This window comes from Dendronephthya gigantea, unplaced genomic scaffold (genome assembly GCF_004324835.1).
Source record: "Dendronephthya gigantea isolate DGI-Jeju-01 unplaced genomic scaffold, DenGig_1.0 000058F, whole genome shotgun sequence".
Taxonomy (NCBI): Eukaryota; Metazoa; Cnidaria; class Anthozoa; order Malacalcyonacea; family Nephtheidae; genus Dendronephthya; species Dendronephthya gigantea.
Window position 1 is genome coordinate 29330 of NW_021163068.1, and position 15230 is coordinate 44559.

The window sequence follows — 15230 nt, forward strand, 5'->3', positions numbered from 1 at the left end:
TTCAATATCAACTCGCATCGCAACAATATTTTGAAAAAGGTTTACGCGTCGAATATAATACATATGAGATAGTTCACCTCCATTTAAGAAGTGCAACATCGCTTAAAATTTTTGTCAAAAATACACCTTTAATTAAAGTCACCGAAAGTCGTTTACCAAAGCGTTAAAAACTTACATAAAACTTATGCAAATATAGATATGAATCTATGGTACTGATATAAAGTTACAACAAATACCGTAGAATAACAAGTGTAATCAAAACAAATTTCATTAGTATTTATATATAAAGCACAGCTATACGACTGCTACAATAAGATAGTATTTTTATTAATATATAGTAAATCTTTATTTAAAAGTTACACGCTATATTATAGCCCCCTCATCAAGTTATGAAAGCTGATTTTTACGAGGGTCGTCTACTAAATAATTACTTGAATCAATATAATATACTATAAATATTATTAACTCCCACTAACCCCATTAATCAGTATAATTATTCATATATACGTTATAGTACAATAAGCATAATAAATCATGTATTACAAAAAGCTTCATTCATGCAGTTGCAAATTTTGAGCACGAATTCCTTCTTTAAATCGATTGTATGTAATTACGACACATATAAGAATGGGTCCTTTTTATATCTTATTATATATAATGTATAATAATTATTATATTATCAATTATATATAATTACGACGTATATAATAATTATATATAATTACGACATATCTAAGAATGGATCCTTCTTATATCTTATTATATATAATGTATAATAATTATTATATCATTAATTATATAAAATTACGACATATATAATGATTATATATAATTACACAGGTTGGTAGAAATTTTTATAGTTTAGTTCCATCTGAGAAAATAAAAAACCGGTCGCCTTAGGAATAGCCACCGTTTTCCTTTTCAATTTTGGATAGCAGGCCGCCAATTTTGACGTGCAGCTCTTTCCAAATCACGTGCATGGGATTCGATCATTTTGAAGTGGGTTTGAAGCAATTCTTTAGTTAAACTCTTCAGCAATTTCCCATCCACCTGCTCTCGCTCAAAAAGCTCTCCATACTGGCCCAGGTTAAGGTAGTTCAGGAACAACCTGACCTCTTTCACATTCAAGTCATCTGTTTTGCGGTCCCATAGAAGCTGTCGCGGAGCATAGAGCGTCTCGTAGTATACCCTTGGCGAAACATCCTATATTGCAAAATGAATCTCATCAAGTAATTTTAACACAATTCAATGCAAAAGTTCTGGTGTAAATGTTTTTCACAAAGGGACGCTGTCACGCTGCTAAGAACATATTTTCATGGAATAATAACCTCAATGAACTGAATAAAATGTAGCCGCAAGTGTGAGATTTTTGAATACCCTTTGTAGCCCTTTGAGACTTTGCAATATATTCATCGCGGGTTTCCCCTGTTGAACACGCATATATTCATTGCTGGTACAAACTGCTCAAAGTATTGAAAAGCTTTGTGCTGTCGGCCTCTCGTTCCACCGCTGCAGGCAATTCGATGAGAAGGAAATTAGCGATCGCTTAAACATGCAAAACATGCCTGAATTCACCATGCATGTTTACAGTAGCAAATAAAAGTTGAAATATGCTGTCGAAAGAACCTTGTACTATCATTCTCTTATACATTCTCATCCGGTGAACGGATTAAAGTTCTATTCGGGAGTATGTTTTATACTTCATTTAATCAAAATGTCTACTGCATGATGGCGTATGTTTATACCTCTATATCGACTAGAGGTAATTTTGCATACCCGAATAAACCCGAATATACCCGAATTAATACGTACCTCTTCCTGTCCAGTTTCGCTATCTGGTAAAGAAGGAAAATACCTAGATTAATGAAAAGCTTCCAAACACAATCCCCTTCCTTATAGACCCTAGGGTGACGCTATATACATATCAGCCGAATTTACATCTCCCCTCCCCCCCCCCAGGGTGACCCTATTTACATATCAGCGAGTTTAAACACTTCCCTTTTAACTGTTACAAAATGAACATGCATGAATTCATCTCTACCACTGTGACTCGGAGGGTACATATAGGGCTTCCCTGGTACTCGAGGTGACATAAACAGCGTTTTAAGCCCCGTGTACACTACGTTCAATTTTTGGTACGATACCTAAAAAATGGTACCAGTCAAATTTCACTCGTACCAATTTGATCTGTTTACATTATGTTCGATTTCAATTTTGGCACGGATGATGATGAGAATAATGAAATTCGGACAACCTAAATAGATGGTCCAAAATTTCATCCGTACTAAAACCGTAGTAAAAAAGAGGCTATAGATGCAAGTGGGTGACTTACTACAAGTGCAAACCAGAACAAACCTGAGATAGTGTTTTTTTTCCTTCTAAATATTCGGCTGAACAATCGGCCAACTCTTTGTTTCAAACCGCCAGTGCTTTTCGGTGGAGTTGCTGGACGTTCCTTAGGCATTGCTTTTGAGCTTGCCTGATCTTCAAAACCACCGCTACCATCGTCTGCGGCAGGTGTGACAAAAAACGTCGACGAATATGGAATGGACGACACGCCTGTCGTTTCCACATCGTCGTATATCTAATAAACGAAACAGACCCGTTTTACTCTTGCAAACTAAGTTGTTGTAGAAAAGCCTGGATTGCGATGTTGATTTGTTAACTAGTGAAAAACATGCGAATAAATTGTTAGAGCCAAGTTGGTTTTTCAAAGGTACAATGAAAACGTTCTGGGAAAGGCGTTTAGCTTAAACGACGGATAAGCCAAAATTTAAAAATACTCTCATACATCTTGTAAATCCCTGAACCTGCAACTCATGCATTAAATATGTACTTCCATTGACAATTAAGCTCTTTACATCGAAATAGTTCAGTTCATTTGCGGAATAATAAGAAAATTTTGTTTTCCATTTTGAACTTATCCGCCGTTTAAGCTAAATGCCTTTCGAACAACCGGCCCCTGGCTATATTGACAAAGGCAGTGAGAATTTCACATTTAAACTAGAATTAAGTTGGAATTTGTTTCACAAGCATTTAAACCTCGAAAAACATAAATTGCGTATTCCTACTATTCCATACTAGCCTTTCAATACACTATTTACTCTCATTTGGAAAATTTGTACTTCGTTTTTTGTCGTAAAAGCTACTTAAAGTGTTTACTTCAGGCTGGTTTCCATTTTATTCGTGCGTGTCGTGAAATGTCAAGGTGGCCGATGTGATAGAGTATTTCTATGCGTGGGAAGAAATAAAGACAAAAATACATCCAGACTATTTCTCATCGGTGAAAATGACTTCTTCACGACATTTATAATTAAATGGAAACCAGGCATTTGCAACAAATTATATAACGAATTTTAACTCAGGGCTATGGTGGCTATATAAATTATATAGGCTAATATAATAAAACGTACCTCGTCAGAACTTTCAATCTTTTCTTCAACTCTTTTCAAGTTCATCTTTTTGTTAACATTCTCCCGTAAATTACTATACCGGGGATGATTTTCACTTGCTTGCTCTTCAAAACCACCGCTACCATCGTCTGCGGCAGGTTTGACAAAAAACGTCGTTGCGTATGGAATGGACGACACGCCTTCCGTTTCCACATCGTCGTATATCTAATAAACGAAACAGACCTGTTTTACTCTTGCAAACTTTATCTGATTCTAACCATTCAGCAATAAATAAACTGAATTGTTAAACAGTGAAAAACACGCCTATATTGGTCAGGCCAAAATGGTTTTTCCAAGGAAAATGTCTGCAATACTAGACTACAAACATTCAGCTATATATTAGTGAAGATGACAAAGGCAGTGAGAACTTCTATGCGATGTAAAAAACTTGCATTTAAACTAGAATTAAGTTGGAATTTGTTACATGCACAAGCACTTAAATTTCAAAAAACATAAATTGCATATTCCATACTAGCTTTTCAATACACTGTTTACTGTCATTTGGGAAATTTGTACGACAAAAAAGCTAGTGAAGTGTTTACTTTAGTCTAGCTGGTCTGGTTTCCATTTCGTGAACATGTCAAGGTGGCCGATGTGATAGAATAATTATTTCAATTTGTTTACAGAAATAGACATAATTATATCCGGACGAATTCTCACCGGCGTAAACTGACGACTTGCATGTCCATGATAATTACGAATGAATGGAAACAAGGCTTTTGCAACAAATTATAACGAATTTCAACTCAAGTCTATGGTGGCTATGTAATATATATGTTTATAATATAACATTTATAGTACGCGCGTGCTGATTGGTCGAAGAACGTGTTTCTATAACTCGGTATAGAAACACGGGAATTTTCCCATCCAACTTAACAAGCGAAGCGATGTAATGAGAATTTGTAATTGAATCGAATTATAATATTTGTATAAAATCTTTTTATTGCGTTATATTATAAAAGAAATAGAAAAGATTTTTTTCTATGTTCCTACACAGTTACAGAAACACTTGTGGGAGTTTGGGAGAACTCGAAATAACGTGGTCCAACTCGCCCTACGGGCTCGTTTTCCCACTGATAATTTCTCGTTCTCCCAAACTCCCACGCGTGTTTCAATAACTGTATAGAAACACGGAAAATGTTTTCGGAAAGCTAATATAATGAAACTAACCCCGTCGTAACTTTCAATCTTTTCTTCAACTTTTTTCAAGTTCATCTCCCTGTTAATCGTTTCCCGCAAATTACGATACTCGGGATGGTTTTCATTTGGCAATGCTTGTCGTGGGGCTAACACTGTCACCTCAAGCGTGCTGGGTAACGTTAAAATCGACTTGAACTCAACGTTATATGGTGTTGCGATGACCGCCAGCTTCGTGACAACCTTCTTTACTTGTATCCAACCGCTTGGAAGATACGCAGACGAACTATGCGGTGCTGTAAACTGTACGGTGAATGGAGGCGAAATTTCTTTAGCACGTATTTCAGCTACGAAAACATCCTTGTAATCTTCTCTAACGATGAGTTTGTTCAACTGAGCCAATTCAAAAGTGACTTCGCAGCCTTGATTGTCAATACAGATGAGCTGCATTGTATCGATGTCAAAATGCGAGGCTTCCAGTTCTTCATCTGACCCCTCGGCTTGGACGTGCTTCTTTTTTTTAGAAAAGATTGCACACGCCTGATCCGGCGAATTGCAGTTTTCTAAACGCTTGTCAAAAAAAACATGGACTTTGTTGGGGGAGTTCAATGGGATGTATATCTCTTCCCCTGTATCGGTGACTCCCTGGTAACATTCGGTCTTTTTCAGAGCGTGAAGATTGAGCACTTGCCCTCGACTAAGAGTCGTTTCCTCACTGGATTCATACACTCCTTCGGCAATCTGTTGAATTAAATCACAGTTGAAGTTCTCAGCAAAAAACATGGCTATTTTTTAGTTGGACGAAAACACATATAGACGTTTGTCGAAATATGAACCAATATCTTGCATAAACGTTAGTGATAGATAACGATAATAAGTGCATGTACTCCTTTCTAGTCTCCAAACTTAGAATTTTTTAACTGTGTATGCTCATGGACCTCTTAATCTGTCATTATAACAGTATGCAAAAATGCACTTCTACATCTTACCTTGTTTAAGCCTATTTCATTCCGTATGTAACTTTACTCTAATGCATGTCAGGGTGTTTTCGCTTATCAAATGCAAGACTATTTTACTACTATAGGAAGTGTGGTAAGTTTACGGTAGTACGTGCATACCATGATCATGATCTATAAGATTGCTGCATGGCAATCTAATATAGCCTATCAAGTATTTTAATTTCTTTTCGCATTTTTCAATCTCATGTGTAATTATACTGTCACGATTCTCCGTGCTTCAGTTTAACTTAAGCACTGACAAATGCGAGTCAGATATAAGACGTTTTTAAGACGGGTAATATTACTAATATATATAAATAATGCGTTAAGAATATCCCACTGGCCATGCACTGACATTGTTCACTCGTATTTTCCATGCTTTAACTTTTGGAAACCCAACTAGTCTATTTTATACGTTGTATATTCTTCCATACTGCACTTGTGAATTCTGATTAATCATCACCAGTAAATGATGATGAATGTGATGTAAAGTAATCACAAGCACTATAATCCCCAATCATGGCAGTGCCTAACAACTGGCGTTAACAAAATTAAGCCATTTATACGATATGATAGAATCCAACTCGTTTTCTCTTGTGTTCTACACGGAAATCAGTCTAGATTACGCCCAAATCATAACGGGGCATGACGGGCCCTAACAACACCAAATTTTGCAGTGCTTGCTCTGACAAGCCAGTTTCAATTTCCGCAAAGCGCTAAACAAACTACGTCGCTCGATCCTATTGCATGCTCGAAGATCGTGAATATCTGAAGAACATTAATACCTCATATAGTTAGACCAAACTTTGATAACCTGAAGTCTATATTAGGGAGCTTTTGCAGTGACTACGAGCACGAATACGACTACGAAATTATGGCGTCATTTTCGCGCGTTGTTTGCTTACGCCATCAGCCAGAACTCGTAGTCGCCGAGCTTTTGAGTACGAAGTTTGTTGTTAAATTTCGTACTCGAAAGCCCAACAACTACGAGTTTCGTCAGATGGCGTAAGCGGCAAACAACGCGGGAAAAAAAGTGACGAATCTCGTACTCGTAGTCACTGCTAAAGCGTGTAGAATACGTGGTATAACAGTTGCCTTATATAGACAGAAACACTTATCGACGTTTCTATGCAGTAAAGGTCTTTGTCTGAAGAGCTAGTTATTAGTTCAAACTCTTGTTGCAGCACATTTAATGCGAAGTTGTTCGTGAAATTATTTAGCAAGCTATAGCACGAGTCCTAGCATTTGCTCAAAGCAACAAAATTGTAAAGGAAAGGCTATTAACTACTTTTATTGACATTGACTGAATGGGGATAACATTTACCTGCACAATTTGAGGTAAGTCAAACCGTTCCAAAAACGAATCCAAATCTTGTTCTTCTTTATCCCAAGCCAACTCCATAAAGTCCGTCAACTATACTGTTTAAAACAACTCCGGCGCTTCAAAATCAACAGTCTCTAGGCTTGACCACTGTCTTTGAAAATCTTCAAACTCCTCTTCCAAACGAAATAAGTGCTGCGAACTTCCGCGTATTTCATAATATTTACATTCTGGATTAAGACAACCCGCGAAGACATTGTCTCCGCAGTGCTATCATATTGCATACCAAAAATTCCATCAAAAAGCCGCTCCGTGGAGCGACCTCTGCCGTATAAAACGTAAGTCCTTACTGTATTAAGGCATCTTGGACAAAACAAATGACAAGCTTAAGGCGATCGGGGACAGTATTTTTTTCCGTAGAAATGGGCGACTCTCGATTTACGGTGTTATATAACTGACACAATAATTATTCTTGCCAAATGGCTGTCCATCGATCATTTATGATTCACTGTTTAATGCAAAAAGGAATTCTCGGAGATTTGGGTAAGAAGCAGCCTGGGCCGTCTTCATGTTTTTAACTCAAGAGGATCAAGAAGTGATTCGCTGTTATTCGCTATTATATTTATAGCGCGTTAAGTCGTTATTTCATGGACGATTTGATGTGAAATTTTTGCATAAACGAATTATCATATAACGTGAAAAAATTTAAACGAATGTGGGTTGACGTGGGAAAAAACAAACACCGCAGAAATTGGTGTTTATGAAGTTTCAACCCGAAACCCTAATCACTGGTCCACGATTGTGCATCTCTGTATCGCTATCAAAGAGAAAACTATTGAATAACTTTAAAAAGTTCAATTTTTCTTCCGCATACGCATTCTGCAATCTTTTGACAGCTCATCATACACAACTGATAGCTGTGAAATGGCCATTTTGAGGCTTAAAGTATACTCCAGGTTATCATTCAGACGATTCGTTCTTGCCGTGTGCAAGCTTTTGTGCAAGACATATTTTGTACAATTAAGGCCATCCAAACACGGAAACCATGAATTAATTGTTTTATAAAATAACAACGACAAGGCTTGAATTCAAATTTAAATTCTTTAAAACTTTAAATTTCCGTGTTTGGATCAGGCCTCGACCAATCAGAACACGCGTTATATACTTGTTATTTTATAATTATAAATCCTTCTTTTCACAACAAAGTTTAAGCGGTTTTACGAGTTTCCGCGGTGACGAAAAAACTGGGCTTCAAAAAACTCATGCCGCCAGTTTGCATTGTGGTATAATACTGGTATCAACCAATCCTTTTTAGCCACGAACGTTTTAGATTTTTACTGTGAGTTATAATGAAGCTGGTGATCTCAGAGGACTTTGTCAAGTTTGTCAAAAAATTTCAGTTCTTCGCTCAGCGATCGTTAACCGTCGTAAAACAACGGAACTAAGAACTATAGTTTTATCTGACTGGGAATTCCGAGAAATTTTAAAAATGTCTCAAATTCAATTCATTTCAAGATTCTGAAATCAATGAATTAAAACTTGGTATTTCCATAAACCAGAGTAAATAAAAAAATTCAGTTCTTCGCTCAAAACAACTATAGTTTCATCGGACTGGGAATTCCGAGAAATGTCAAAAATGTCTCAAATGTTTCAAATTCAATTCATTTCAAGATTCTGAAATGAAATGAGTTAAAACTTGGTAACTCAATAAACCAGAGTAATTATTTGATTTTATTCCTACCAGGCGCTGTTTTTTTTCCAAGCGAGAGAATGATAAATTTGTCATGTGCTGTATTTAACACACAATACCAGCGAGACCATGCAGGCAAGGTTTAAACGGCAAATGATAGCACTATAAAATCAAAGGATATTTGCATCATGAAGTCCAACACTGGCAATATTAGCGCTACGCAAATAATTGAAGGAAATAATTGAATTTTAAGAATGCTTGTTTTGAAACTCAAAAACATGCCTGGACGCGTTGAGCCCACGTCGGAGAAGTAAAATTGCGACATAATGCAAGTGATTGTCCAGTCAGTCTAGCGACAATACAGCAAGTTACGTTGTTACGATTAAACTTTAGTTGGAAACTCGGAAACAATAAAGCCGTTGGAAAAGCTTTTAAAATATGACCAATATCAAAACGTCACGGAATGTTCCGCGTTTCTAAGATCGAGATTCCGGAAAAACCTCGCCAGGTCGCCTTGCAATACTTTGCAAGACTGCTTCGACACACAGTTCGTCCCGAAACCCCAATGCACAGTTATGCTACGATGTCAACAAAGATTCCCCTACGTTCGCCTCGACTGAGCAATTCCTCAAAAGAAACCGTCATCTGAATATTCAAGAACGTGTTATTACACTCAAAAACCTGATGCCAAACAGTTCCACATATATACTCAAAAATTAAAAAAAATTTTTCAAGAATCCCATCGATTTTTAAAGTTTAAATAACTCATGTTCGCTTCGTTTTCAGTCGAAAATGCACATGGTTGGGAAAGATAATGAACTATTCGAGTAAGGAAATTGACAACTCTATCACAGAGTTGATATGGTTGTATGACTGAACTGAGCCGGATATAGCGCTATTTGCCGGATAGGGATTTTTTCAACCGTTCTAAAAATGCTTGAAGAGCAATAAAATTTAAGCTTTGGAACCAACAATTGTTAAAGAGGATCCTCAATAATAAATAAATACTAAGATTTATACGCAACAACCCAACAACGGATTCACACAAACAGCTTCTGATGCATGTTGAAACGTTTGTGTAAGGAAATGCAAAAATACTCCTGTCTAGCATTTCTGAATATTAAACTTTTAAGGCTGGGGATTTTACGCTAAAGTGTCTATTGCTAAAGTGTCTATCGCTAAAGTCTCTATTTTTAATTATACCGTAAAAAACAATACCTCACTCACCGTGAATTGTTGCGATTTTAGCCAACATTTCAAGCCATATTTTTTATAAACTTTGCTGTTTTGCAACGGCACAAAAGGCGTAGCTTTGGCGTGTTAAAATTGTCACGGCGAATTCGATATTGTTGTTGCGGTTCATAGAAAATCTAAAGGCATATATTTCTTCAAATATAGATGCCATTTTTGGCATTGAGGTGTATAGGCTCAAACATCATTCTATAGGTATAGGTAGGTTGATTAAGCAAGTAAATATAATTAAAAATCGCTCGGTTGAAAATGCCAAATTTGTCCGACTGATTTTGCGTTCACCTGCGTCGACCTTGCAGACTTTCGCTTAGCACATAGCTGCTTATTTCGTATATAAACAGAACTTTAAAACGGTTCAAGAGCTTTCCTCGCGCATAAGGAAAATCGAAAGAAACATAATCTACTTCACACCGGAACTGTAGTATAGGTAAACAATGATTCAGCGAGGATTAGGTTACAAATTTTCAAATCCAAAGGGCGTAACGTTGTGTGGTTTGAATAATTCACAATTTGACATTCCAGCGCAAGTTATGTCGACGAACGACTCAAACGAGACGAGGGATTTCGAGTTTCACAAACTAGAGTGGAGCACAACATCGTTTAAAGTCTCAGACTTTCTACGGAAATTCACACTACCGCAAGTTGTTAAAGTAATCGAAGGCTATTATGGCGACGATGAGGATTCGAGTCTTGGCGCCGATCAAATACTCTCCCTGCATTGTATCAAATCCACGGATAAAGTAGTCGGGCGAGATTATCGCGGCAAAGAAGTGAATATCCCTTTGCAATGCCAGAACAAAGTCGAAGTTCGGCCATCTAACTTGAAAGATGTTTATGAAAGCGTCGAAGAGCTCAACTCAGCATTTCCTCGTTTTGTGCGCATATCACAAGGTATTGATTAATATATTTTACATAGAAAGTTACGAGGTGCATTAAGTATGAAACATCTGCGGACTCCTTGAATGAATGTGTGTATATGTATGTAGAAAAAATTGAAATACGACATCAATTACCTACTTTACATATAGGCTCTGTCGTGGGCAGTATTAATCATAAGTGGACAGTAAAACCATTTAATTGCACAGACAATACACGTGACATGAGTTTTAGCGCGGTTTTATTTACATACAAGAGATGTGCAAATTACGATTGTCAAACGGTTGCCAAAACGCGCTCTTGATAATTTCCTGATGTATCACAAATTCATGACACAATATTTCTTACAAGTGAATTAACCAGCAGTAATAAATCTATGGCATCCAACTACCTATATCAGATATCCAGCCAAGACGACCGGAAAGCACGACAAGAAATATAACCAATGAAAGGAAATTATCAAAAAATATCACATCATAATTTTCGTTTATATAGACCTTATGCATGCATGCATAATGACTTCTCAAGCCGTGACGCCTGCAGGGAATTCTGGTTTTAGTAGTCACTGCGAAAAATTCAAACTTCAAAATTTCCCGCCGTGATTACTGAGACCAGAATTCTCTGCAGGCGCTTGACTTGATTGCAGGAATTCATGGCTTGTTATGTCGTTATGCATAAGGTCTATTAATTAAAGAAATTCGGCGATTCTTTTGCGATTTTGTAAGGATGGATTTTCTTCCTTCGATAGCTTCGACTTTCACCCCAAGCATTTTTAATTGTTCGTTCGTTTGCATCCGTGGAAAGAAGAAAATCGCGATTAAAACCGCGGATGATATATTTGCATATGAAAACCTGCCGAAGACAGGTTTTAGCCTTTGAAAATAACGGTGAAATCACGGGGAATAACTGGTTAGGAATCTTCACGTGCCTTATGTAAAACATGCGTCATCAACACTTCATTTTAATATCAAGTTTCACCTGAATTACACGATTCAATCACGTGTCTTGAAGATACCCCTGTATGACCCTCAAAGTACATCTACATATTGCTTGAAATCGTTGGTTTGGTTTAGTGTACGTAGACCAAAATATAGTGTATAACTGAATAGCGTGCTGTTTGGCGTTTTTTGTATAATCACATACGAGAATTTTCTTAACTTGTCTGCCGTTAAAAAGTGTAAAAAAATAAAAAAAATAAAAGAGATCATGCTCGATGGCTATGCTACGTCATTGGCTGTCGTTATTCTAATGTATCTGTCAATCACTCTAAGAGTTAGTTCTATTAAGGGTAAGTTATTTCAGCTCTTCTATGAGTGAGAGGTATGAACGATCAGATTCGTGTATTGTGAAGTGAACTACGAGGTTTAACTACGTCAAAAGTCGATGCGGATTTCATACAACTCTAGCAGCGCTGATGTAAAACGGTTTGGCAAAAAATTCTGTGGTACAAATAGCAAACGTTTTTGACCTATATAAGGTCAACTTTAAAACAGGAAATTAGTACACCCATCCTGCCCCTAATGCGGCTTAACTTGCAGGTCAAGAATAAGGAATGACAGAGTTTTTTATCAGTAATGTCTTCCGAGAAAAATAGTTTAGAATAGACACTTTCCGAACATGCTTTAGTGCACACAAACAATAGCTTGGAAACGAGGCAGGCGATGAAATCTATTGTTTATGGGATGCTTTTCATTGCCCGAGAACAAATTCAGGAAGTTTTTATACCACAGAGAAAATCATGTCTATTGTGAGCGCTATGTGCACTATCCCATCCCGGGCAGGTTATATCAAGTCTGGCCCTATCCAGCTACTGATCTCTCAATACACTGAATATGGCACCTATACCCCATTATCTACGAAAATCAGATGATTCAAAATTGATGAAATCTCAGAGGATAAGCAAAATGTTTGTTGTTGTTTTTTCAAGGATATTACAGCGCGACAACAGATGAAGAAATTCTGAACGTCGGCGATAAATTGCAATTGAAAAGTTTCGATAAGAAAGAAGAGAAATTGATCTGCGTCAACCAAAATGGTCAGACTATCGAATTGCCGAAAGATTGTGTGGCGGGCTTTCAACCTCTGACTGATGGAAAGGAGTACTTTCTCGCCGAGATCCCAACGCAGTTTCCGATGCCCTTGTATGTTCAGTTCGTCGATCCGCCACTCGTGGGCAAACAGAATCGTTCGGCCGATTCGTTTTTCAACTCGTCGTTAGGCGCGATCTATCTGGAAAATTCTTACACCGAAGACATTATTATCGCGTCCACTATCAGCCAAGATGGACGCCGAACTGTGGTGACCTTTCCTCGTGAGATCGACATCAGATTGGCCGTTTGCGAGGGAATGTTGCAAAACACTGTGGCCTACGCGAAGATTTGCCAGGCATTGAACCGCGGGATGGATTTAAACCACCTGATCCTCATCGACACCGTAAGCGCTTTTCGACCAAGGAATTCTGTACGTGAATATCCTTACAGAGAACTGATCGATCCATCGATGTTCGCAAATGTCCCGGAGACGGGTTTGGAAACATTTGAAGGCCTTCACACGTACTCGGAAGTTAAAAAGCCCGTAGAGAGCAATCCCGTACCGACGGACAAAGAGCTCAAACCTGATACGCATGCTCCAGACGCAAGCGACGACAAAGCGGTTGGCACCAATGGAGCGGTCGTGAGCGAAGGGCCTGAGGCGAGCAAGTCGCATGACTACGAGAATGAAGACTGGGTACAAGAGAAGGTGAGGTGCCAATCAAAAGGGAGGATGACACCCCCGATGAAGCCACAGAGATTGGTGAACAACATCAAAAAAGATGGTGAAGGTAGGTTTCTTAATGCTTGGAAAACTTGTTTTTAACTGTGGGCTTTTCCATGGGGATAAGCCGACAGAGAATTGTATTACTTTTTTTTAATACGTGAGGGCATATAAACATGGTTTTCTTCTTTTGATGGATGCGAACGAGTGAATTAGTTACGTATGTTCAAATAAGAGCTCATATACCTCAGAGCATTTGTAACTGCCCACTCGTTCACATCTATCAAAAGAAGGAATCTGAAAATCGCAGCAAAAATCTCATGTATAAACAGCTGTTTAATCATCTTTTTTAAAACAATCAGAAATCAAGACCGACAGCAGCAGTCTTTCCTCTCAGAGCGACGATAGCGAAATTGCGAAAATCGAGGTGTCCGGAGTGGACAGCGGTACTGCTTCAAAACGTGTCGACATCTCGCAGCACTCTGTGAAACAAGTGTGCGAGATTTTGAAAGAATTGGGTATGGACAGATATATTGTTAAGTTTGAGTCAGAGAAGATTGACGGTGAGATGCTGATGTGTCTGGACAATGACATTCTGATGGCTGATTTTGGAATGAACAAGTTGCACTGCATGAAACTGAAGAAATATCTGGAAGGATGGAGACCCAGGGTTTAGTGAACAATGGCAAAATAGATCATGTTTTTGTCGCAGAGAATAGATTTAGGTGAAGTGAAAATTAATTTATAGAAACAGTTGAACCCTTTGAGGGTACATCAAATATTGATTATAGGACCTTATCTCTGGCCATAGCCAGGCCACAGCCAGGGTAGAGTTAACACATAATGAATGCCCAGGTCAAAACTGTACTTTTTACACTATGTATGACCCTCGTCTGGGTGCTTAAGTGCGTTCAAATTATAAAAAACTATGCTGAAGCCTGGCCTATGCTGGGCACAGACTTTTGTGGTATATTAAACATGTCTTCAAAGGCCACCTTCTCAATGTGGCCAACTCTATGATAAAGTTATAAAAGTCTCATTACATGAATACCTAACTGATTTAATAATACAATGGATTGAGCAACTATTGTCGAAACCAAAATTAATGAATTGGAATGCCCATTGATGTATTTATGCAACGGGTAACTTGTCTTTTAATGGTTAGAGTTTCAGTTTGCATCAGGTTCTATCTGTTTCATCTTAGGGGCAACCCTCTAATATGGCTACCTCTCCAATAGGGTGACCTCTCTAATAGGGACATCCCCCCAATATGGACACCTCTCAAAAATAGCAACATTTCCCCAATGGGGACAACTCCCTAATAGAGTAATCTCCCCAATGGAGACACCTCTTAAATAGGAACATCTCCCAATAGGAACATCTCCCCAAGAGGGTAACTGCCCCAATTGGGACATCTCCCCAATATGGACACCTCTCAAATAGGGATATCTTCCCAAAAGGGACACCTCTTCAATACAAGCGACACCTCTGAAATAGGGACACCTCCCTAATAGGGACATCTCCCCAATATGGACACCTCTCAAATAGGGATATCTCCCCAAAGGGGACACCTCTTCAATACAGGCAACACCTCCCTAATAGGGACACCTCCCTAATAGGGACATCTCCCCAATACGGACACCTCTTAAATAGGGACATCTCCCCTGTGGGGACACCTCTCCAATACAGACACCTCTCAAATAGAGACATCCCCCCAATACCGACACCTCTCAAATAGGGACATCTCCCCA

General features: G+C 38.2%; 2 protein-coding genes across 2 annotated transcripts; one reads left to right on the forward strand and one right to left on the reverse strand.

Moving 5' to 3' along the window:
- Positions 1-244: 244 nt before the first annotated feature.
- Positions 245-7116, reverse strand: LOC114529893. The gene is made up of 6 exons (XM_028551467.1): positions 6912-7116; positions 4623-5330; positions 3414-3617; positions 2356-2584; positions 1813-1835; positions 245-1203 (listed from the first exon to the last, which is right to left on the reverse strand). Exons 1-6 carry the CDS (start codon positions 6987-6989, stop codon positions 922-924), a joined length of 1524 nt encoding a protein of 507 aa, XP_028407268.1. The 5' UTR covers positions 6990-7116; the 3' UTR covers positions 245-921.
- On the forward strand, positions 6757-14595 carry LOC114529892. The gene is made up of 4 exons (XM_028551466.1): positions 6757-6925; positions 10372-10740; positions 12653-13546; positions 13842-14595. Exons 2-4 carry the CDS (start codon positions 10380-10382, stop codon positions 14153-14155), a joined length of 1569 nt encoding a protein of 522 aa, XP_028407267.1. The 5' UTR covers positions 6757-6925; positions 10372-10379; the 3' UTR covers positions 14156-14595.
- Positions 14596-15230: the final 635 nt, after the last annotated feature.